General features: G+C 37.4%; 1 protein-coding gene across 4 annotated transcripts in view; it reads right to left on the bottom strand.

The window, feature by feature from the left end:
* Positions 1 to 18,013: 18,013 nt before the first annotated feature.
* Positions 18,014 to 23,593, bottom strand: part of LOC131303373 (histone-lysine N-methyltransferase SUVR5) — a 29,662-nt gene continuing 24,082 nt past the window's right edge. For all 4 annotated transcript variants that reach the window (XM_058330209.1, XM_058330213.1, XM_058330212.1 and 1 more), the window contains 2 exons: positions 20,902 to 20,989; positions 18,014 to 18,417 (listed from right to left, as the gene is read on the bottom strand). In XM_058330209.1, coding sequence (XP_058186192.1) covers positions 18,310 to 18,417; positions 20,902 to 20,989 — 196 coding nt within the window. In that variant the 3' untranslated portion in view covers positions 18,014 to 18,309. The remainder of the gene's footprint in view (positions 18,418 to 20,901; positions 20,990 to 23,593) is intronic.

The raw sequence follows: 23,593 nt of genomic DNA, 5'->3' as shown, positions 1-23,593 counted from the left end.
TAGAAAAATCTTGTTCTTTCTTTGTTCTTTCTTTTGTTCTTCTTGTTCTTGAGTTCTTCTTGTGTTCTTCAAGAAACTCATCCAAGACCGCCACTAAACCGCCACCCGACCACCCTTCGATCCATAAAGTAGAGTAGTGTTAGTCAATAAGAGGTTTCGAGAGAGACCATTCTCTTTCGAAGCTCCCGAAGGCATACCGTAGGAAGTTACTCCGTCCGACCACCGACTAACCTTCCGTAGCCGACTACCGCCAAGAAGTAAGGTAGGAATTCCTTATCCCTATTCCTAAGTATAATGTAGGTACCATATTTACTCGATGAATACGTAGGTTATTTACCATGTGAATCCAAGTATTCGTATTTTGATCTTTAAAGATGATTATGAGCATGCATATATGAATTGCTTGTATTACTCGTGGTATGATAAAGCATAAGTGATTTCACTCCAAAGGCATCTGTACATGTGGCGTTGTGCTTTGAATAAGCATAAGTGATACACTCCAAGGGCGTCCGTACATGTGGCGTTATGCTGTAAGTGGTGATTGAGCGTGATAAGTAATATAGAATTGGATGATCTTGTTAGCATGTTTCATGCTTACTTTTGTCCTACCGCGGAGTCTATGCATGATAACGTGACACGAGAACCGAGGAAGTAGAAACATGACACCTAGGGTGTGGTTAATGAAAGGAAATGTTTTTCGAGGAAGAAAATATTTTTGAAACTACATAATGACCTGTTTTGTGTGGCATTGTGTGTGTGTGTTGTGTGCCAATGGGAACCCGGGACGGCGGAACCATTGTGAGGATACTCGGGAACCCGGAACGGTGGAACTGAGGTTGGGTGTGTTAAAAATGAGTTTTTGAAAAGGTGATACGTTTATGAAATGTGAAAATGTTGACACGGTCTATGATGAGTCGCGTAGGAGAAACAAAGAGAATCATGGACACCTACGATAGTTCGAATAATGATTGCGGATGTGTTTTTGACATTGACTTTTGTAGCTGTGTATATACATATCATGTGGAAATCGATGTCTTATTGTTTGTAAGTTAAGGTTGGTGGGTAAGGTTTATCCTATTGAGCGTTGTAGCTCATGGTGTTACCTTTTGGTGACCCTGACATATTATATTGGCGGTGACGCCAGTATAATGTGTCAGACCTCATAGATGAACAGGGTAAGATGTACACCTTGGAGGCTTTTGGAGCTGAGGAGCTGGCTAGGATGGAGGAGCAGGTGGAGCTGTAGTTAGGAACCCTAGAACCCTTTTCATTTGTGTAATTATTGAACTCTTGTGGGAGTTTTGTTGTAATAAGAGCCAGACTCTATTTTGAGGTTTTCAATGAAATTGTTTTTTTTTTAACGTACCCAAAATTCGGGGCGTTACAGTTCTTTCCCATTGTATCCACATTCTTGGAAACATTGACAAATTGATCTACGGTGTCACGTTTTTCCTTCATCTGCTTCTGGCAAATAGCTACTGCAGTCAAATTTTCGCTTAGAGTTGACCAAAACTCTTCAAGTCTAATGTGCTCTGACAATGGAAGCACCTTCTTTGCTATCAACTGGCTCACAGAGTTAGTGAAAACTGTGGTATGGTCAGTAGCAATTTCTGCCAAAGGAAGTTCTAACATCCTAAAGAAGGATTTCAGTTCATCTTTGGTGTCTTCTCTGAGCTCATAGAAAGCAGAAGGAGTCAGGGATTCAGAAACTTAGTTACAGACCTAGAAAATGATTCAGAATATAACTTGGCCTTGTTAAGCATGAGATCCAACTCAAAAATAGGAGTCCTAATCAGTTCAGGATTTACTTCATTGACTGAAAAACGTGAAGCAATCGGAGCCTTTTCAGTTGTCAATTCTTGGCCAGCACTTGGGAAAACCTCTGTACCTCGTGGTTGCTCTTGCACTTCAGTAATCTCGGTCAACAGAAAAGGTTCGCATCCAATATTACGATTGGAATCAGTGATTAACTGTCCATCTGTTTCCTGTGCAGTCTGGAATATCAGAGGGATCATATGAAAGGTAGGAGAAAGAAAACCCTTGTTTTCCATATCAATGGTATCCTTTTCTTCAGAAAGCACTGATTGAACTGCTTCTTTATCTTTGGAAGACATAAAAGTATATTGGCATTCAAGCTCAACAATGGATTGTATTTCTTTATTCTTGTGAAGTATTTCTTCCTGTACAACGGTCGCTTCAGTAGTTAGCATATCTGTCATTGAGATGTCAGCATTTGGTTCGATCAATTTCTCAACAACTTCAGCAGATATTGTTGGTTGGCTAGGGCTGGTATCACCAACATTGGGAATTGTTGTGAATAACTGCGGAGCTGAATTTTGTACTGAGACAATAACTATTTTGTGGACTTTGATTGGTCTGAAATTTCAACCTTCTCAGATTCTTTTTTCTCTTGGCTTATTTGAACTCGATGTTCGAGAGATAACTGAATATTGAACGTGACGTTCAAAGGTTCAAAGTCCACAAGACTAGAAAGCTTCATTGGTGAACCTTTATCGAGACCATTTTCTTCATCTAAAGTGGGTTGCAGCTGTAGCTTTCTTCTTGTTTTCTGATAAACAAGATATCAATATATTTAAATAAGCTAATAAATGACCACACAATGTATTCAAATGGTCATCTACAAACAATTATTTGACATAAAATTCATACCCTTCTGTACGTCCCTATGATTTCAGAATTTTCAACTTCTTCCTTGGAAGTCATTTCTTCTTGTTGAATGGCTGCTTTATAGCTCTTCATAGCATCGGCCATTATTCGAGGATTATGAATAACGTCTGCAGCTTTAGAACTCCCAGTTCTTTTCTTTAGATTACTTAAATCTTCTGCATATGTAGCCTTATTACCCTTCTCTTTGCCCTGGGCTTGAGGAGCACGTAGCTTTTTGAGAATTGTAGCTATAGAAATAACTCGGATAGAATTAGTAAGTGAAACAAAACGTGCTGGATTAAACAACTGAATACAGGTAGTATCATACCTGACTTGGTATTTTTGGAATCTAGCCTCAAAAGGCAATTCTCCAAGTCCCTGGTAAATAAAATTCCTTGGGTACATTTCCACCAGAAATTGAACTCTGGTGTAGATGTAGGGGTAGCAACAAAGCTTTCAAACTGAAAAGTTGTTATGCTTCCTTTGAAATGCCTAACCAATTCTTTGATAACAGAAGTTTCAGTCACATTTGGCCTGGTTTTCACCAAATCTTTAATCTTGGGATGCGTATAAGGAACAGGAATCCCTTGAACCAATCCAAACTTACTAGCACATTGGTTAGGACAATATACCTCAAAGCTGCAATTGGAGAAATTTGTTGTCAATGGAGAAAATCCAACGAAGATGAACCGAGGAATCAAGATGGTTGCCCAAAATTGGTTCACCACTCCATCTGGAATCATTAACTGAAGTATGGGTTTTATCCCCTCAGATGTTGGATAGGAGCATTCCTTAAAAGGGAGCCAATTTGGTGTATCTCCGATACCAGGTTTGTAAAAAGTCTTGAATTATCTTTTAAATGAAATATTTTCCTGTTTTGGCTCGTGAGATAAGAAATATTCAGCATAACTTAAACATTGTTCACCGTCTTTTCTCCTGGCATAGTTGCTAAGAGGTTTAATGGCCGAAAAATAAGCATATAACCATGCCTGAAGAATCCAAAGGGCCCACCGCAATTATTGGTTATTTTCTTTTGTACAAATGACCAAAGCCCCTTATATAACGTTCCTAAAACAAATGGAGCCAGAGCCAGCTTGGTATCTTGGGCTAGACATATAGCCCAACAGATATATTCATTGGTGATCTTTATACCAGATACACACATAAGGTATTTATTGAGCCAGTACAAATAGAAGGCAATTTTCTCATTAAAACAAGGCTCTTGATCATCAAACCCACTGTACTTGGCAATGAAATTTGCATAACTACATGGACCTTCGGACATTTTAAATGGTGGATCATAGGGTTTATGATAAGGGCGGCATTTACCTCCTCGCCCAAACATGACAGACCAGTTAGATGAATAATATCCAATACATTAAGAGTCATTGGTCCACAGGGGAATACGAAAGCATTTGAAGAAACAGACCAAAAGCATGCAGCAGCAGCAATTAAATTTGGGTTTAATTCAAATGATTGGGTAGACAAATCAATAGCCTCATAAAGGTTCATCTCTCGCCATGATGGAGCTAAAAACTTTTCCATTCGACTAACCCACCTTTCCCAAGATAGAAAAACAGTTGGCCATGATCGAATGGTACCCTTAGAAACCAAGCCAGTTCGATGTAAACCCGGAAGTGAAAGGAGCAAAGGCTCATCAAAATTTACTGGATAATAAGTAGGAAGTTCCACTGGTGCATGTGGGTAATAGATTGGACCAAGCACAAAATTTGTTGGATTATCGATTACGGGGATAAGATATTTGTTCCTCACCTATTTCGCCTCTCTGAGGCATTGAGGATATCTTGGTGGATAATTTTCCATCAAAGCTTTGGGCTTTGGCGAACTTTGTTTCTTTGCCTTGCTCTTTCGTGAAGCTGATGATCGAGAAGAAGCTTTCTGTTTGGGCGCCATTGTTTTGCTCGATGGATTTTTAAACTAAGAGTGAATTAAAATAACTATGCCCTAATTTTTTACAGTGGAGGAGTTATACATGTTTGAAACCCCGTATGCCACTCACGTCTTTTAGGTAATTATTTACTTGGGGTAACTATTTTTACTCAACTAAATAAGAAGCCATTGGATTTTACTTCTCTTTGTCAATTAGGGGACACGTGATATGCATAAAAGGATATAATTGGAAAATGAAAGGTAGCTTCGGTTTACCTAATAACAACAATAAAACTATAATAAACCTTTATAAAATTGTTCAACTATCGATTGACCAGTGTATGACAAATTTTTTCTGTCGATTATGTAATCTAACATTTGTTCCATCTGGCGATCCAATTATAGGTGGTAAAACGCAATAAATTTAGATGTCCCTTGATCAAACACGCAATTATGCATCATTCTAACAACAACTATACATGTTTCTTTTACTGATCAACCTTTCACACTTGATTTTAACATGGAAGTTATGCAATCAAGAATAAGTGATATTGTTAGTTCTATCTTCTTGGACAAGGGTCCAAATCAGGTCTTGAAGTTGTCTAACACTTTACAGCCTTTTCTTCTAGAACATTTATTTTTTCAAGAATTTAGTGTGGGATTAGAAGATTTTTTCATTCAAAGAGCTGTCTTAAAGGACATTTATCATGGTCTTGAGGAAATTTCCCCCTCACTTGGTAGGTTGCATTCGACATACAATGAGTTAATCAACCTCCGACTAGTGAAAAAGTTACGATTTCTGCAATTACCTGTTGTTAATTTTACTACAATGAATTTTCAAAGCAAGAGTAAAGTACAAGAACTATGCCCTAACTTTTTGCAGTAGAGGCGTTATGTACATTTGAAAGCCTATATGCCAATAACATCCTTTAGCAAATTATTTAGCTGAGTTAACTATTTTTAGCTCAACTAAATAACGGGAGCATTGTTTGCTCCATATCTGTCATTTTACTTCTCTTTGTCAATCAAGCGACACATAGCCCAAATAAAACGGCATAATTGGAAAATCAAAGGAAGGTTCGGTTTATCTAATAAAAATAAGTTTAAGATCACAGCTTAGTTAATTATAATAAGACTATAATAAAGCTTTACAAAATTATTCTACTGTCAATTACCTAATATATGATTGGTTTTTTCTATTGATTATGTAATCTATGGGTTGTTCCTTGTCACGCCCTCGATTTTCAACATAAATATTTAAGGTTTTCCATAAATAAAAATCCTCACGATAATAGAAATATTACCCAAAAGCCATTTCTATTTCCCCTTGTCGCAAATCATTTCCAAAGTCCAAAGCATTTCCAAATTTACATCATTGGCCCAACAGCCTAAAACCACTAGATCAGGTTAAAAGAAAGTTAAAAGTTTACAGGAATCCTTCATTTAATAAAAATAATCAGATTACAACTTCTTCATCCGAAGATAAAGTTTATAAAAGATGCAAAATTAACTCTCCGAAGTCGCTTTCAAAATGTAGGATCACATGCAAGCACAGCATCCCATGTCACAGCCTCTAATTGTACCTGAAAAATGATGGGTTTGAGCAAAACACATGCCCAGTAGGAAAATCTCTACAAACTTTATATGCAAATGTGAAGATTTGAACATAAAAGGATGGAGTCGGAGACTATGATAGAGAATGCAACCAACATAACTTCATGAGGGGAATTTAGGATTCAAGGGACACTTCACTGGTCATTCATCGATCTATTAGCCATCTTTTTCGTGTTCTTATTGACCAATTTCATTTTGTACACTTCTGCGGTTATTAGCTTACATTCCGGGTCTTAAGGACCCCGTACATCTCTTATTGACTTCCAATATGAGCTCAAGTAGTTCTTCCTCAATTAACATACCGAATAGTGAGCTTAAGAACTCTTCCGGGTCTTAGGGCCCCATATACCCACAATACCTTTCCGGGTGCTTGAGACCCTGTATATCCATTCTACATTCCGGGTACTCATGACCCCGTACGTCCAATTCAAGTTTCGGGTACTCATGACCCCGTACATCCAATTTACATTCCGGGTGCTCATGACCCCGTACATCCGATTCAAGTTCCGGGTACTCATGACCCCGTACATCCGACCACAACTCATTTCATTGTTTTTCGACATATGTAGTTCTAAGGCTCTGATTGTACGATTATAAATAAAGAGAGGGATTGATATCGAGTCAACGGTCCACATACCAATTCATATTTCCATTTTATTTCCAAACTTGTTATCTTCGTACGATATGGCATCAAGTGTCAAATTCTCGCATTGCGTCTCTTGATCTATCCATCCTCCTATCTAACATTCAATCTTATCAACACCCACATTTAGCTCAAGCATGATCACTCCGTCTATCTTAGCATCTCACATTACCACTAATAGTTAAACAAACGCATCAACAAAGCATTAGGACGATAATTTATTCCATTTGATATTTGTGCTCAATGCGACGAGAACCAACGAATGAGGATGACCAGGGGATCATTAGAGTGCGAAAGACTATGTTTAGAAGTCATTTAGAATGGCTAAAAGTGATCGAAAACCAAAACGGTGAAAAATATAGCAAAAACAGAGAAAGCTGGAGATAAGTAACAAGTATCGATACCAAGGGACAAGGTATCGATACCTTTGGACTAAAAATCTTCCAGACGCTAGGGTATCGATAGCAAAGGCTGAAGGTATCGATAACAAATGGTTTTTTGGCTTTTGGAACACGAAGGTATCGATAACAGTGCTATGGGTATCGATAACAATGGGTTTTCTGGGCTTTGGAACACGAAGGTATCGATGACAATTACAAAAGGTATCGATAACATTGTTGTTCGAGCAAATTCTCAGCAGATTTTCATGGGGTTTTCAACAACAAACACATCAACAACCACAACAATGATCAAAAGCACGATTTCATGCACAAAACCAACTCAAGAACATATAAAGAGTGAGAGAAATCCCTACCTCGAGGGTTAAAGCCGAAATCAAAAGATCACCCAAGCTCTAGAACTTCAAACTCCGAACCAAGCCGAATACGAACCACCGAGCTCTTACAAACGCAATTTGAGCTTCAATACGCGAAGAGATGAAGGTTTGGAGGTTGATTGAAGAAGGGAAGGAGTTGATTTGTTGAGTTTTGAGTGAAAATGGGAGAGAGAGAGAGAGAGAGAGAGAGAGCGCCGAGAGAGAGGGAGAGACCGAGAGATAGAGAGAGAGTGTGGAGTTGGGATTTTAATCCCCTACTCCTCCACACACCTATATATACTCACACACACACACAACTCACATTTGCACTCCCTCCGCTAACAATCCTTGCACATTGAACCCAAATCTCATAAACACATATTTCACGTATTTCTCAATTTCTCATATTAATAAACCTTTTAATATTTTTTTTGAAATTACGGGTCTCTATATTTCTCCTGACGATTCAGTTACAGGTGGCAAAAGGGACTATGTTTAGTTGTCCCATGATCAAACAAGCAGTTATGCATCACTGTAGCAGCAGTTATGCATGTTTCTTCTGTCAATCTACTTTTCGCAATTGATTTTGCTAGGGATGTTATGGAATCAATAGTTAGTGATAATGTTTCTTCTATATTCCTAGAAAATGACCCAAATAAGATGTTGAAGTTGTGTAACTCATTACAACCTTTCATTGTGGAACATTTGTTTTGTCAGGGATTCAGTGTTGGATTAGAAGATGTTTTCATTTAGACAGCTACTTTACATGATATTCATAATCACCTTCAGCAAATTGCGTGCTTGCTTGGCAGCTTACATTCGACATACAATGAGTTAATTGACCTCCAAGTACACAAGCAGCTATAACTTCTGCAGTTACCTGTTGTTAATTTTTTTACGAAGGTTTTTCAGCAAATTGGATTTTTGAGGCTTCAGCTTTTGACAAGGTGAAAATTTTACACAGAGTTCTTGGTTGACGATATCAATGCTCTCTTCCATAACAAGTATTTCATACATGCTAGCTACAAGTTACGGGAATATAAATTGACTAGAAGCTACCTGTTTAATAGCTTGACTCCTATCAAGAGATAGCTTATTCTATCTATTGGAAAAAAGTTATTGTCCATTCATCCAGAAAGTAGGTAGAATCGTATACTTTATTAAATAACTTAACGGTGATTCTTTCCCATGTTATTATCTGTTATGATGACACGGTCATGAACATGTGGATTAACTCAATCACACAATTTGACTATGGAATTAAGAATATGTTTGTTACTGGTGAATCAGTTGGTAAGTTGCCTGCAGTAACTCAATCAAACAATTTGAGCATGGGATTAAGAGTATCTTAAATTGCCCGCTTGCTTGGTCACCTGCGTGCGACCTGCAATTAGTTAGTTGAGTTGCAAGTAGACATTGCACTTACGGCTTCTGAAATTACCTGTTGCTAATTTTATTCTCACATTATTAGCAATAGGATATATTATTTACCCCAAGAGTCGCTACTCTTTTGCAAATTGGATTCTTCGAGCTTCAACTTCTGACTGGGGGGAATTTTCCAGAAAGGCCTGAGTTGAGCACATGGGTTCTCTCTTCCATAACAAGAATTCTATACATGTTGATTACCCATCAGAAGAATTTGGGTTGGCTAAAAGTTGCATGTTTCATCGACTAGACCCTATTAAGAGATGATTGATTCTATCTCTTGGAGAGAAGTTATTGTTCGTTCATCCAGAGAGTTAACAGAATCAGGTACTTTATTCCAAAACTTAATGGTCATTCTTTGGAATGTTGTTATCTGCTCTGATGGCACAAGGTGGAATGTCTGAAGTGACTCAATTATACAATTTAAGTATGCGAGTAAGCGTATGTGTGCTACTGGTGAACCAATTTGTGTATTAGCTACAACTTCGATGTCTAATCCTGCATATAAGGCTGTTTTGGATCTTCTCCCAACAGTAATCCCATGAGCGAGATGATGAAGATAATGTTTTGATAGATACTGTAACATAGAGTTGTTTTTTAATACCTGGTTTAATTGCAACACAATATGTTGTTTTTCTGTTTGTTTAGGAAATAATACTTTGCTCAACAAATTCTAAGAACAATGTTTCTGATTGACGTGTACTATTGTACTTGAACGATTGTGAATGCCAAAGAAAATATTGCCGAGAAAATGCTACATATTTCGTGAAGGACCAGTTGAAAAAAATCAATCTTAAGCATATTACTGATGAGCTCTTGATTGAGTACGTTTTTAACGTAATTGAGCTCTTCTTGGTTTTCTTTCTTTGTCTCTAAATGCCTTTGAGTTGTTATGCAGTGAATGTTGCTAGAATATAATTGTTCTCGATGTATTAGTTAATTTTTGTTAAGTTTTAAATAATATGCATGATTTGGTCATGGTTTAAAAAAAATAAAAACCGCGTTATATGATTTTCTCTGGAGATCTAAGTTTGTGGTTATGATTCCAACTGATCTGAAACGTATAACATATACATATAAATATATACTCCATATTATTTTATTATAGTTTGTGAAATAAATATGGGAGCCTTAGTTAAATACTTCGCTAATTTATTGATCCTATTAAATTTGCTACAATATTTAGTGTTCCTTTCCTATTGGATAATTTAAATCAAACTTATATTGTAAACTCATTATGAATTTCGCATATTCCATTCTATTTGTTTATTATTTGGGGTGATTGTTGGTATTCTACTATTAAGCAATTGATCAATATTAGTGCGTTTTAGTAATTTCATTCAAATTGGTTTTAATACAGTATAAGTTTTAATTTAATTTATCTTTATAATTTTGAGTACTTTAAATGTCTCTCATAACATAATACTTTTCTTCAAGGCGAAACATGGCTTAAAACTGAGACACAACTGTATTTTAGTGGTTTAGATTGCTTTCGTTATATCCCTTCTGTGAATTGGTTTAATTCTCTAGATTCCTAATCCATGGACATTGATTTTGTTCTTAATTTAATATAAAACTGAACCAATTCGAATCATAGTCAACCCAACTCAATGTCAAACAAGTAAAGTAATCGATTAATATTGCAAGAGAAGCGATTCAAATTACAGACGTGCAAAATTAATTTTATATCACTAAATAAATGATATTTAAAATTCAACCATTTGACATGCTATTTATGTGAATGAATAAACTAGCTTATTTTTGTTTTCGACTTGTCCAAATTTTAGTTGTATTTGTTAGTTTCTCATAAAGTTTATGAACATTATTGCATCCCCATGATCAAACAAATCCCAAAAGGTGTAAATTTTGAACGAAATCCAATACTAGATAAATAAAGGCCAAAATATTATCCTACTGGCTTGTTTGCATCTGTAGCAGAAAAAAAAATATTTGCATAATATTTTTAAAATTTTAAAATTTCTTTCATCATGACACTGCATCAATTCCCAAAAAAAATAATGAAATAATAATAACAAATGAACACAAAACTAATTAACGACCCTTTGAAAAAACTCAGTTGCCCTATTTAGTGAAAATAGGCCTAACAAACCATAAGTGAAATAGGTAAAAAATATAAAAAACAACGTAAGTGAACAACCCCTACACAAGTGAACAGTATTAAGAAAATGAATAGTATTCAGTTACGTCTCTGTAACTACCCATCAACGACATTAGTTTCCGCGGTACCCAAGATTAAACTCAAAACAACTCTGCCATTGTGACACACCAAATGCTAACTCCATAACCCCACGATTACTACACCCTTTCGTTTACCAAAAACTTCACTCAGACGTCTCTGTAGTTTTCCTCCGTACTTTAAAACTTCGGAATCGCACAGAGTGCAGTAATCTTCACGCCATACAGAGCAACACAGAGAAGCACTTCCACTCTCTAATTACCGCTACTTGAGAAGGTAAAACTTCATTATCTCCCTTCCGATGTAATACATAAATTTAGGGATGGATAATTTTGGCCCTGCTTATCAAATCGCGAATTTTACAAGAGTTTATAATGCTTAAAACATGTATATGCACAGATGGCCAGGTGTACCCCTTTGTGCGATGCAGGTACATAGAGAGCATCAACATCAACAACAGTACTGAAACAATGTTTTATCTGGTTAATATTTATGGACATGCTGAGTCGATTGCAACAGTAACCAATCGAAGTACAAATATAGCAAAATACAGAGCTCATAACGCCTTCATTGAATAGTACAGTTATTTGCATGGCAATAGCCCAAACGAATGGATGTTTGAGGATGATTTCCAAGACTGGATAGCCAAACTGCAATATTACTCATTTGTTGAACAGCGATTGGAAAATAAATACATATCTTTGTTTCTATAAAGTACATACTCATTTGATGCATTTTATCCTTCAAATGTTGAATGTTATTTCCCATTGTATCCAATTTCTTCGAAACATTGGCAAATTGATCCATGGCGTCACATTTTTCCTTCATCTCCTTCTGGTAATAAGCTGCTGCAGTTAGGTTTCCACTTAGACTTGACCAAAACTCTTCAAGTCTAATGTGCTCTGACAGTGGAAGCACCTTCTTTGCTATCAACTGGCTCACACAATTAGTGAAAGTTGGGGTATGGTTAGTAGCAGTTTCTGCCAAAGGAAATTCTAACATTGTAAAGAAGGATTTCACTTCATCTTTGGTGTCTTCACTAAGCTGGTAGAAGACATGAGCAATCAGGGATTCAGAAAACTCAGATACGGACCTAGATAAAGATTCAGAATATGACTTGGCCTTTTTAAGCATGAGATCCAGGTCAGAATTGGGAGTGCTAACTAATTCAGGATTTACTTGATTGATTGAAAAACATGAAGCAATGGGAGTATTTACAGTTATCAATTCTTTGCTAGCAATTGAGAAGACATCTGTAGCTCGTGGTTGCTTTTGCACTTTAGTAATCTCAGTAAAAAGAAAAGCTTCACGTCCAATATTACAATTGGGATCAGTGGTAAGCTGTATATCCTTTTCCTGTGCAGTCTCCAAGATCTGAGGAATCATACAAGGGGCAGGAGAAGAAATATCCTTATTTCCTATATCAATCGTGTCCTTTTCCTTGGGAAGCACTGATTGAACTACTTCTTTAGCTTTAGGAGACATAGAGATATATTGACCTTGAAGATCAGGATTGGATTGTATTTCTTCATTCTCTTGAAGTATTTCTTCTTGTACATGGGTCTCTTCAGCAGTTGGGATATCTATCATTGGGATATCAGCATTTGGTTCTATCAATTGTTCAACAACTTCAGGAGATATTATTGGTTGGCTAGAGCTGCTGTCACCAACATTGCAAATTGTTGTGAATCCTTGTGGAGCTGGATTTAGTACTGGGACAATAACCATTTCTATGGGCTGTGATTATTCTGAGATTTCAACCTTCTCAGATTCTTTGTTCTCTTGGCTTGTTTCAAGTTGATGTTTGAGACATAACTAAATATTGGACTTGGTCATCAAAGGTTCAGAGTCCACAACATTCGAAAGCTTGGCTGGTGAACCTTTATCGTGACCATTTTCTTCATCTGAAGTGGCTTGCAGTTGTAGCTTTCTTTTTGTTTTCTGATTAAGAACAGATCAATGTAATTACATAAGCTAATAAATGACCAAACAATATATTCAAATGGTCATATAGAAATAATTATTTCAGGTAAAATTCATACCCTTCTGTAAATCCCTATGATTTCAAGATGTTCAGCTTCTTCCTTGGAAGCCATTTCTTCTTGTTGAGTAGCTGATTTATAGGCCTTGATAGCATCAGCCATTATTGGAGGATTCTGAACAGCGTCTGCAGCTTTAGAACTTCTGGTTCTTTTCTTTAGATTACTCAAATCTTCTACAGATGCAACCTTTTTGCCCTTTTCTTTGCCCTGGGGTTGAGGACCAGGCAGCTTTTTCAAAATTGAAGCTATAGAAATAATTCAAATAAAATTATTAAGTTAAACGATAAGTGCTACATTAAACAACTAAATACGGGTAGTATCATACCTGTCTTGACATCTTCAGAATCAAGCCTCAAAAGGCAATTGTCCAAATCCTTGGTAAAGAAAATTGCTTGAGTACATTCCCACCAAAACTTGAACTCTGATGTACATGCAGGGGCAGCAACAAAGCTTTGAAACTCAAAACTTGCCATGGTTCTGTTGAAATGCCCAACCAATTCTTTGATAAGAGAAATTTGAGTCACATTTGGCCTGGTTTTGACCAAATCTTTAATCCTAGGATGAGTATAAGGAACAGGAATCCCTTGAACCAGCATATAACCATGCCTGAAGAATCCAAAAGGGCCCACCACAATTACTGGTTGTTTTGTTTTGTACAAATGACCAAAGCCCCTTGTATAGAGTTCCTAGAACAAAAGGAGCTAGGGCCAACTTGGTATCTTGAGCTAGACATATAGCCAGACGGATGTATTCTTTAGTGATCTTTATACCAGATACACACATAAGGTATTTATTGAGCCAGTACAAATAGAACGCAATTTTCTCGTCAAAAGAAGGCTCTTGATCATCAAACCCACAGTACTTGGCTATGAAATTTGCATAACTCCATGGAGCTTCAGAGCTATTAAACGGTGGATCATAGGTTTTATGATCAAGGGCGGCATTTACCTCCTCGCCCAAACTTGACAAACCAGTTAAATGGATAATATCCAATACATTGGGGGTCATTGGTCCACAGGGGAATATGAAAGCATTTGAAGAAACAGACCAAAAGCATGCAGCAGCAGCAATTAGGTTTGGGTTTAATTGCAACGATTGGGTAGACAAATCAATAGCCTCATAAAGATTCATCGCTCACCACGATGGAGCTAAAAAATTTCTCATTTGACTAACCCACCTTGTCCAAGATGGGAAAATAGTCGGCCATGATCGAATGGTACCCTTAGAAACCCATCTAGCTCGATGTAAACCCGGAAGTGAAAGGAGCAATGGCTCATCAAAATTTACAGGATAATAAGTAGGAAGTTCAACTGGTGCATGTGGGTGATAGATTGGACCAAGCACAAAATTAGTAGGATTATCGATTATGGGGATAAGATATTGGTTCACCTGGCACGCCTCTTTGAGACATTGAGGATATCTTAGTCGATAATTTTCCATCGAAGTTTTGGACTTTGGTGAACTTTGTTTCTATGCTTTGCTCTTTCGTGAAGCTGATGATCGAGATGAAGCTTTCTATTTGCGTGCCATTGTTTTCCTCGATGGATTTTCAAAATGAGAGTAAAATAAGAGAATTGTGCCCTAACTTTTTACAGTAGAACGGTTATATACATTTGAAAGCCCATATGCCAATCACGTCTTTTAGCGAATTATTTACTTGAGTTAACTATTTATAGGGAAAATTTCTTTTATATCCGTTCGACTTTGACTACAAATCTATTTTGGTGCTTCACCTTTCAGTTTCGGCATAAAAAAAACTTCGACTTTCTATTCCTTTTCAATGTCATCCTTTAGAAGGAATCTGTTATCTTTGAGTTCTGTTATAGGGACTGACAACCGTGCCAGGCTATCTCCAGCCACCGTACAGCCAATCCGAGCCATCAAAAAATTCTATAAACAAAAAAAAATGACACTGCCAACGCAAGAATCAACGACATTCGATGTTTGTAGGGTGCTTGATCCAAACATCCTATTTTCGTGTATATATGTATATATCCCTAAATAAAGGTGTTGAAAAAAATTAGAAAGTCGAAGTATTTTTGTGCCAAAATTGAAAGCTAAAGGACCAAAAGTAATTTTTTGTCAAAGTCGAAGGGATATAAAAGGGATTTTCTCCTATTTTTAACTCAAGTTAATAAGGGGGGCATTGTTCACTTCATGTCCGTGATTTTAATTTCCTCGGTCAATTTGGGGGCGCGTGACATAAATGAAAAGGCATAATTGCAGTATCAAAAGTAACCTCAGTTTACCTAATAAAATAAGTTTAAGGTCACAGCTTAGTTGGTTACAATAAAACTGTAATAAAGCTTTATAAAATTATTCAACTGTCGGTTACACAGTATATGACAAATATTTCTTGTCAATTATGTAATATATGTCTTATTTCTTCTATTGATCCAGTTACAGGTAGTAAAAAAGGGTTTGCTTTGTTGTCCCATGATTAAACAGACAGTTATGCATCATTATACCAGCCGTTATGCATGTTTGTTCTGTCGATAAACCTTTCACAAAAGATTTTGGTAGGGATGTTATGAAATCAATAGTTATTGATATTGTTAGTTTTATCTTCTTAGAGAACACCCCAAATGAAGTCTTAAAGTTGTTTAACACTTTACAACCTTTCCTTGTGGTACATTTGTTTCCTTGAGAATTCAGTGTGGGGTTAGAAGATTTTTTCACTCAGAGAGCTATCTTAAAGAACATTCATGATCCCCTTCGGGAAATTGCCCCCTTGCTTGGTAGCTTGGATTCAACGTACAATAAGTTAATTGATTTCCAAGTAGAGAACCTGTTACGGCTTCTGCAATTACCTATAACTAATTTTATTACGATAGATTTTCAAAGTAAGAAAAAAGTAAAAGAACTGTACCCTAATTTTTTACAGCAGACGAGTTACATACGTTTAAAAGCCCATATGCCAATCATGGTTTTCAGGGAATTATTTACTCGGGTTAACTATTTTTAACTCAACTAAATAACGGAGGCATTATTTGCTCTATATCTATCATTTTGCTTCTCTCTGTCAATTGGGAGACACGTGCCAAAAATATAGGGGCAAAATTGGAAAATCAAGGGTAACTTCGGTTTACCTGATTAAAATAAGTTTAAGATGACAACTTAGTTAATTACAATAAAACTGTAATGAAGCTTTATAAAATAAGTTACCTCCCAATTACCCAGTGTATGACATGTTTATCTCTGTTGATTATGTAATCTATAACTTGTTTCTTTTGTCGATCCAATTACAGGTGGTAAAACAAAGTACATTTGGTTGTGCCATAATCAAACTACCAGTTATGCATCATTATAGCAACAGTTATGTATGTTTCTTCTGTCGATCAACTTTTCAGAATTGATTTTTCCAAGGATGTTATGCAATCAAAAGTTAGTGATATTATTAGTTCTATTTTTTTAAAGAACTACCCAAATGAGGTCTCAAAGTTGTTTAAGTTTTTACAACCTTTGCTTGTGGAACATTTGTTTTCTCAAGGATTCAGTGTGCGCTTACAAAATTTTTAAATTCAGAAAGCTGCATTAGATAACATTCATGATTGCCTTCAAGAAATTGCCCCCTTGCTTGGTAGCTTGCATTCAACATACAATTAGTTAATTGACCTCCAAGTAGAGAAGCACTTATGGCTTCTGCAGTTACCTGTTGTTAATTTTATTTCAAGGGTTATTCAACAAATTGGGTTCTCGAGGCTTCAGCTTTTGAGTACGAGAAAATTTAACACAACGACATTAGTTAACGATATGGATGCTTTCTTCCATAACAGGTATCCTATGCATCCTGACCATCCGCCAAAGAAATTGTGATTGGCTAGAGGATATACCTGTTTCATGAACTGGACCCGTATCAAGATATGGCTCAATTCTATCTCTGCGAGATAAGTTATTGTCCATTCATCCAAAGAGTTAGCAAAACTGGATACTTTATTCAATAATTGAATAGCGATTCTTCGCGATGTTGTTATCTACTACAATGGGACGATGAGGAATATCTGGAATAACTATCATACAATTGAAGTAATGGACTAAAATTATGTTTGCTGGTTGTGAGATTCTTTTAATATTTTGGACTTAAAAGCGCCCAAATGAAGTCTTGAAGTTCTTTGACGTTTTACAAGCTTTGCTAATGAAAGAATTTTTCCCTCAAGAATTCTGCGTGGGATTAAAAAATCTTTTCGTTCCGAGCAATGTCTTAAAGGACATTCATGATCTACCATCAATAAATTGCCACCTTGCTTAGTAGGTTCCATTCGACATACAGTGAGTTAATTGAAAGCAAGTAGAGAAGCACTCAAGACTCCTGACATTACCTGTTGCTAATTTCATCCTGAGGTCATCAACAATAGAGTATTTTATTGATTCCAAAAGTGACTCCTCTGTTACAAAGATTGCTCAGACGATTGGATTATTGGGATAATAACTTTCAAGTGTGGGGAAATTTTACCCAAGGTCCATAGTTCACGACATAACTTCTCTATTCCATAACTAACTACAATAATTCTAACAGCACACCCATTTACACACCTACACTCAACATATGGTTAGCATAATTCTGCTTCCCAATAGTTTCTTTTAATTGATCATACCTTATCAAATTAAAACTAAACTGGCAAAACAATCATTTTTCCCATTATGCTATGAGCTAACAAACCTACATATTTCCGGAAAATAAATACCAACCGCGATCCGTAAAACTGTCATGCCACACCGCGTCGGCATCGCACTAGTATATATAATGGCAGTACAACGAATAACAAGGAAAGCTACTTGCATACACTAAGATTACGGTGAATATTCATTAACTAAAGCATCCATTACAACACTAACAGAGATGTGATCCACAAATGCATCTGTGAATCGCCAAACTCGAGCAGCTTCAACTCTAACCAGTGATAATTAACCGAAGAGAAGAAGGAAAAAGACAGTAGGGGGCTTAATGATCACCTCTTTAAGTGCGTTGTGCAAAACATTTTTACAATAAACGGAAAAATGAAAAGCCATACACCAACAGCAGGGCACACTTTATTTATGATGCAGAGACCACCAGGGCGTACAATAGATTAACATTTCAATAAAGGCGGCCCCTGCAATTGAGAGCTCCACAGTGGCACCGCTGTTCTTCTCCAGGCAGCAGCTTGTATCGGTAATCATATGTCAGTTCTTCACCTGCATCTATCTGCTCACGAATATTAATCACTCGCCATTAGAATCAAACTAGATGGTGCATGGCAGAATGTTTTGTTAGACAAGGTATTACTGACCTCCCTACTACTTACTTGGCCATAGGGTTCTAGATTGCAATAGCAGGACACGTGATGATATAGGTCATACTGCTTTCTATAAATCCATATCCTATAATGTCAACCATCATATTACTAAGCATCTGAATTGCAGTATTGGATATCCATAATTCCCTTATATATCAGGCGATACCATATGAAAAGGCAGATATTTAGAACCCTTCGGTTGCCATGGAAGAGATGAACAATGAGTAGGGATGGCAATCTTTACCGAACCGATGGATTCCCGAATCGTAACCGATTTTTTTCCCCGAACCATAACCAATTTTTTCCCAGTGGGTACCGGCATGGTGGAGGCTATGAGATACCCGAACGGGTTTGGTCCGGTTATGGTTTGTCCGATCCCCGAACCGAACCGAACCGAACCGAAAATACCCTCAATACATACATACATACATATATGTGTGTGTGCGCGCGCGCGTGTTCATTCTCTCTTCCCCAAATTCCATTTCTTTCCACACCTATTTTCTTTTGTTGATACTAAAGAACAAAGTCGTCCACAATAAAATTGGGTTGTCCAGTTTGACATTCAACATTCGTCCACATTTGATTGTTGAAAGCTATGAAGTACCAACACCTCTAGATGTCGACGTATCGCAGTGTCCGGACACGCGAGGACACCTTGGGGGCACGTAATGGACACGCCACGTGGCGTGTCCCATAATTTTATATAAATTTTTTAGGGGGGCACGGCTAGGGACACGTATGGGACACGTTACGTGGCGTGTCCCATAATTTATTATGGAACTATGGATGTTTTATCATGTTTTATTTTCAATTGGGTATTTGGATTGTATTGAACTTATGGATAATGGATGTCTTGTTTTGTTTGAATGGTATTAGAACTATGGAAGTTATGTTTTGTCTACATTTTGCCATTTAAACTTGGAAGAAAAAATTGGAATATATATATATAGACACACGCGCACACACACGTGGCGTGTCCCCATTTTTTTAGAATTCCCGTGTCAGTATCGGTGTCCGTGCATCATAGGTTGAAAGACTTCGTTTCTTACCCGCCTTTCTTGAAAATTGGGAGTTGAGAAACTAAGAGGACAGGGGGAATAGAAAACAGAGGGATTTTTGTCAGTTTGGTGATTGGTTTTCAGAGATGGACAAGAGAGTAGTGATTTGAGGGGGTTGGATTGCATTAATGGTGGTTTCATATGAGCAGTTGCCCGGTTTCTTTGCTGGATTTAGGTGGAAGTTGAGTAAAGGAGATGACTACATGAGTGAGATTAAAGAAAGGAGAGCTCCCTTCCTGGGTTTAGTTTTGTCCATGTTTACAAGGAGTCAAGAGTCCCACATCGGGAGTTAAAAAAAGAAGAGGAGGTTCCTTGCTATATAAAATGGGAATGTACGCGGTGAAAATTTAAACAACTTCTTGGATACCTGTTCTGTTCGGATATAACCCGAAACCGAATGGGTTTGGATATGGTTTCTCTTATCCATTCCCCAATGGGTTTTGGGGCGGATTTGGGTAGTTATATGGTTTCAGGTATCGGGTTCGGATTTGTAGATATCCGCCTTGATCCGCCCCGTTGCCATCCCTAATAATGAGTGCAACAGTGACTCTATCCCAAGTGGTGTCATCAACCAATTGGAAGCCCTAAATGGAATGGTTGTATCAAATCGTCCAACTGGTCCCCCACCTGTCCCATTTCAGAGATGCTCAATGCTAGTCAGTCACCATTGCACCCAAAATCTACTCTTTGGAGAGTATGGTGTTAGGACCTTCAATTGGATAGTCTTACCCGAATAATCTCGAGCTCATGAGAAATTGAACATAAAAAACAAGTTGCAACACCCTCACCAAGCGATATGAGACTTGTGACCACCCATCCAAACGTCTACCGCGACCCTCTACCAAAGCCCGGACCCAACCGGGGGGCGTCACAATGTCCCCCACTTAGGAACCCACGTCCTCGTGTGTGGGGTCAAGATTTCTCCCACATTTCCAGGCTTTGATACCACTTAATGAGCCGCTCCCACTTTGTGCAATGTTATCGGCTTTGGCGTCCCTAACCCCCTTTGACTTCCCAATAGGTCACCCATCATTGCATTGCTGCGGGATGAGTACACTTAACTGAAGTTCAAAAGGGCTTTGGCACCCTCACAGATTTAAAAGGCCTTGTACAAAGTAGGGTCATGTAGCACTTAACTTTTGCATTCACCAAGCGATGTGGGACTTGTGAACACCCATCCAGACGTCTCCCAGGACTCTCTACCGAAGCCCAACCCAGCCTAGCTATGGGGTGACACGTAAAGTAAAATGGACTATATTCGCACCACTGTCATCCTAGTTTTTATAGCATAATTATAGATGGTTAGGAAGTTGGCGAAAAGGGTACTGTACATACATCTCCACTTGCATAGAGACCAATGTGCGCAAGCTGACAATCCATGCTTTCCACAAGAACTTGGTGATTCACTAGATTCGGTGAGCAGCTGTGATTACAACAAAGAACAAAAAGTAAATTACACACACATGGCAATTAACCACAAGAGAGAAAAAAAATGAATCCTTTTTTTTTTTTTTGTGATTGGCAAATAAAAAAAATGAATCCTTGTTACTATCCTTCCAAATTTCTCCAATGATCACACACCCTAAAAGGTAAATGGACCCCTAATACGCATTTGAAAAATGCAGGTCCCAACTAGTCACATAGTCGTAGACACCTTTAAAATATGCATGTTACATAACTTTGTATGTGACGGATGACATGCATATTTGCACGACAGTTCTATGAGCAAGTTCAATGACAAGGGATCAAAAGGCATAAATCAACATTGGTTTGCACTACAATCATATCGCAAACTGTTTTTAAACCTTGCAACAGGCATGGTATATCTACAAGTGATTGGCATGCATGTCCCCCACGTGTCAAGAAGCATGTTTAGTTCGAGAGAAGACAAGAAGAAGACACATTTGAAAGAAAGCCCATGATCACGGATACTCTATTTTGGCCTTCGTATCACGTACCGTACGCGTATCGGATACCGATACGCTCGGATATGCTCCGGATACGTATCCGGTTTTTAGAATTAATTTTTGGTATCCCAATACGTTTCGGATACGTTTTGGATACGCTTGGATACGTTTCGGATACGTGCGGGAGTGAATATGTTATTTCTTAAAACATATGGGTTTGAACTGCAATTAGGGCTATATATTCTTTATTTTCCCCCACTGACTAGAAAAACAGAACGAGAAGGCAAAAGAAAAAGGCAATAGATCTCCTCCCTGTCGTCTCTCATCTCTCTCGACCTCTAAGTCTCTCTTCTCTCTCGTCTCTCATCTCTCATCTCTCATTTCTCTCTCACTGTGTAGTGTGTATATATATCTATCATCTCTCTCTCGCTGTGTAGTGTGTATTTATATATCTTCTCTCTCTTCTCTCATCGCTGTGTAGTATATATTGATATATATGTATACATATAAAGTATTTATATATATAACATGATATAGATATAGAGCTGTTACTGGATTTTTTAAACAGTATATGGAACGAGAAGGCAGAAGAAACAAAGGCAAAACTGCTTCTTCTTTTTTTAATCATTAATGGAATTTTATTTTTACTTATTTTTATATTCACGTATCCCCAACGTATCGTATCTTAGTTTTTAAAAAAATCACGTATCGGCGTATCCGTATCGTATCCGTATCCGTATCCGTGATTCTTAGAAGAAAACAACAGACTTATTTAGGAGTGTCCAACAAGTGTCGTGTCTTCTCTCAGTGTCCAACATAGGGTCCGACACGACATGCTACCATCTTATGAGCGGGACGCTTTGTCCAAGGTCAAGTACCGGCATTTTTCGGATACTTGTCCGACACGGAGTGTCCTATTTTTTCTCCATGTTTTTTATTTGGACACTCCGGAAACACTCCAAAAAAATGCTCCGGACACTCTTGGGACACTCACAAAATAGGTTGGGGATAATAAGCGAAATAGAAGACTTTAATTAAAATTTAGGGAAGTCTTACTTTTTGTGGACAGATGATGTTTTATTGGTTACAAAGACACTAAGCGATGAAACGTATTTTGTTCAAATACTTTATGAATGAGTTTAATGATGAATATGGTTTAAGGTATGCATGGTGTTACATATTCACAATTAGAGATCTATACTTGTACTTTTTATTCATATAATGGTATGAAAAATGTTTTGTGCCCTCCAATTTTTAAAGTTTATGTGTCAATGTCATGTTATGCATCCGTGTTAGTGCTACATAATCAGAAGTGTTGGTGCTTCTTAGGATACAACTACACAAAATACGTAAATCAAAGGAACTATATGCAGATAGTGGAATAATTGACCAATGACATTTTTGATGACGTTAAAAAATCCCTCTGTATCGGTCGCTTGAACAATTTCAACAAAGAGTGATTGTATCATGCAACTCTGATTTGGCCTACATTGGGTCCTTAAGGAACAAAGATTTAAGATTGCAAACTCTTTACCTACTTATCTTTTTCATTCTCCCTATGCATACTTTACGCAGCTGCATAGACAACTTACTATGGAGATGTGTGGACTAGGGGTTTGCAGCCCGGTCTCCTAGATCCTAAAAAGAAAATGATGTTTTCACTAGGAAGAACAAATCAAAGTACATGTTTTCATTGCTTTTCTGTATTCTCTCTTTCGTACATGAAATCTTCCACCAATATGTTAATGAGTATTTAAGTCTTTCTCACATAGTGGTGGGCTTGTGGCAAAAGCCTTAAAGCACCTAGATCCAAATCTGTTAACTCTCCATGCCATATTTTAAATGTGCACATGAGGAGCACAAATCAACATCGGGAAAAAAACAGTTCCATTACAGATTAGAAGTTAACAATTTCATTTTCTCAATTTCTGATTTTATTTGTGTGCAGGGACAAATAACAAGACATCTGGTGCACTACAAGATGAGTAAATTGGGACGTAAATTCTACAAAGTACCATGGCAGCAATCAAGCATATTAGACGGATGGGCACCACGAAGCATGGGTACTGTACACTACTTGGAAACTACTGGAAGAGTCACCGACACAACCATACAATAAA

This window comes from Rhododendron vialii, chromosome 10a, assembly GCF_030253575.1.
Source record: "Rhododendron vialii isolate Sample 1 chromosome 10a, ASM3025357v1".
Classification (NCBI taxonomy): domain Eukaryota; kingdom Viridiplantae; phylum Streptophyta; class Magnoliopsida; order Ericales; family Ericaceae; genus Rhododendron; species Rhododendron vialii.
The sequence above is the reverse complement of the archived record's forward strand: the minus strand, read 5'-3'. Positions and strand labels throughout refer to the sequence as shown.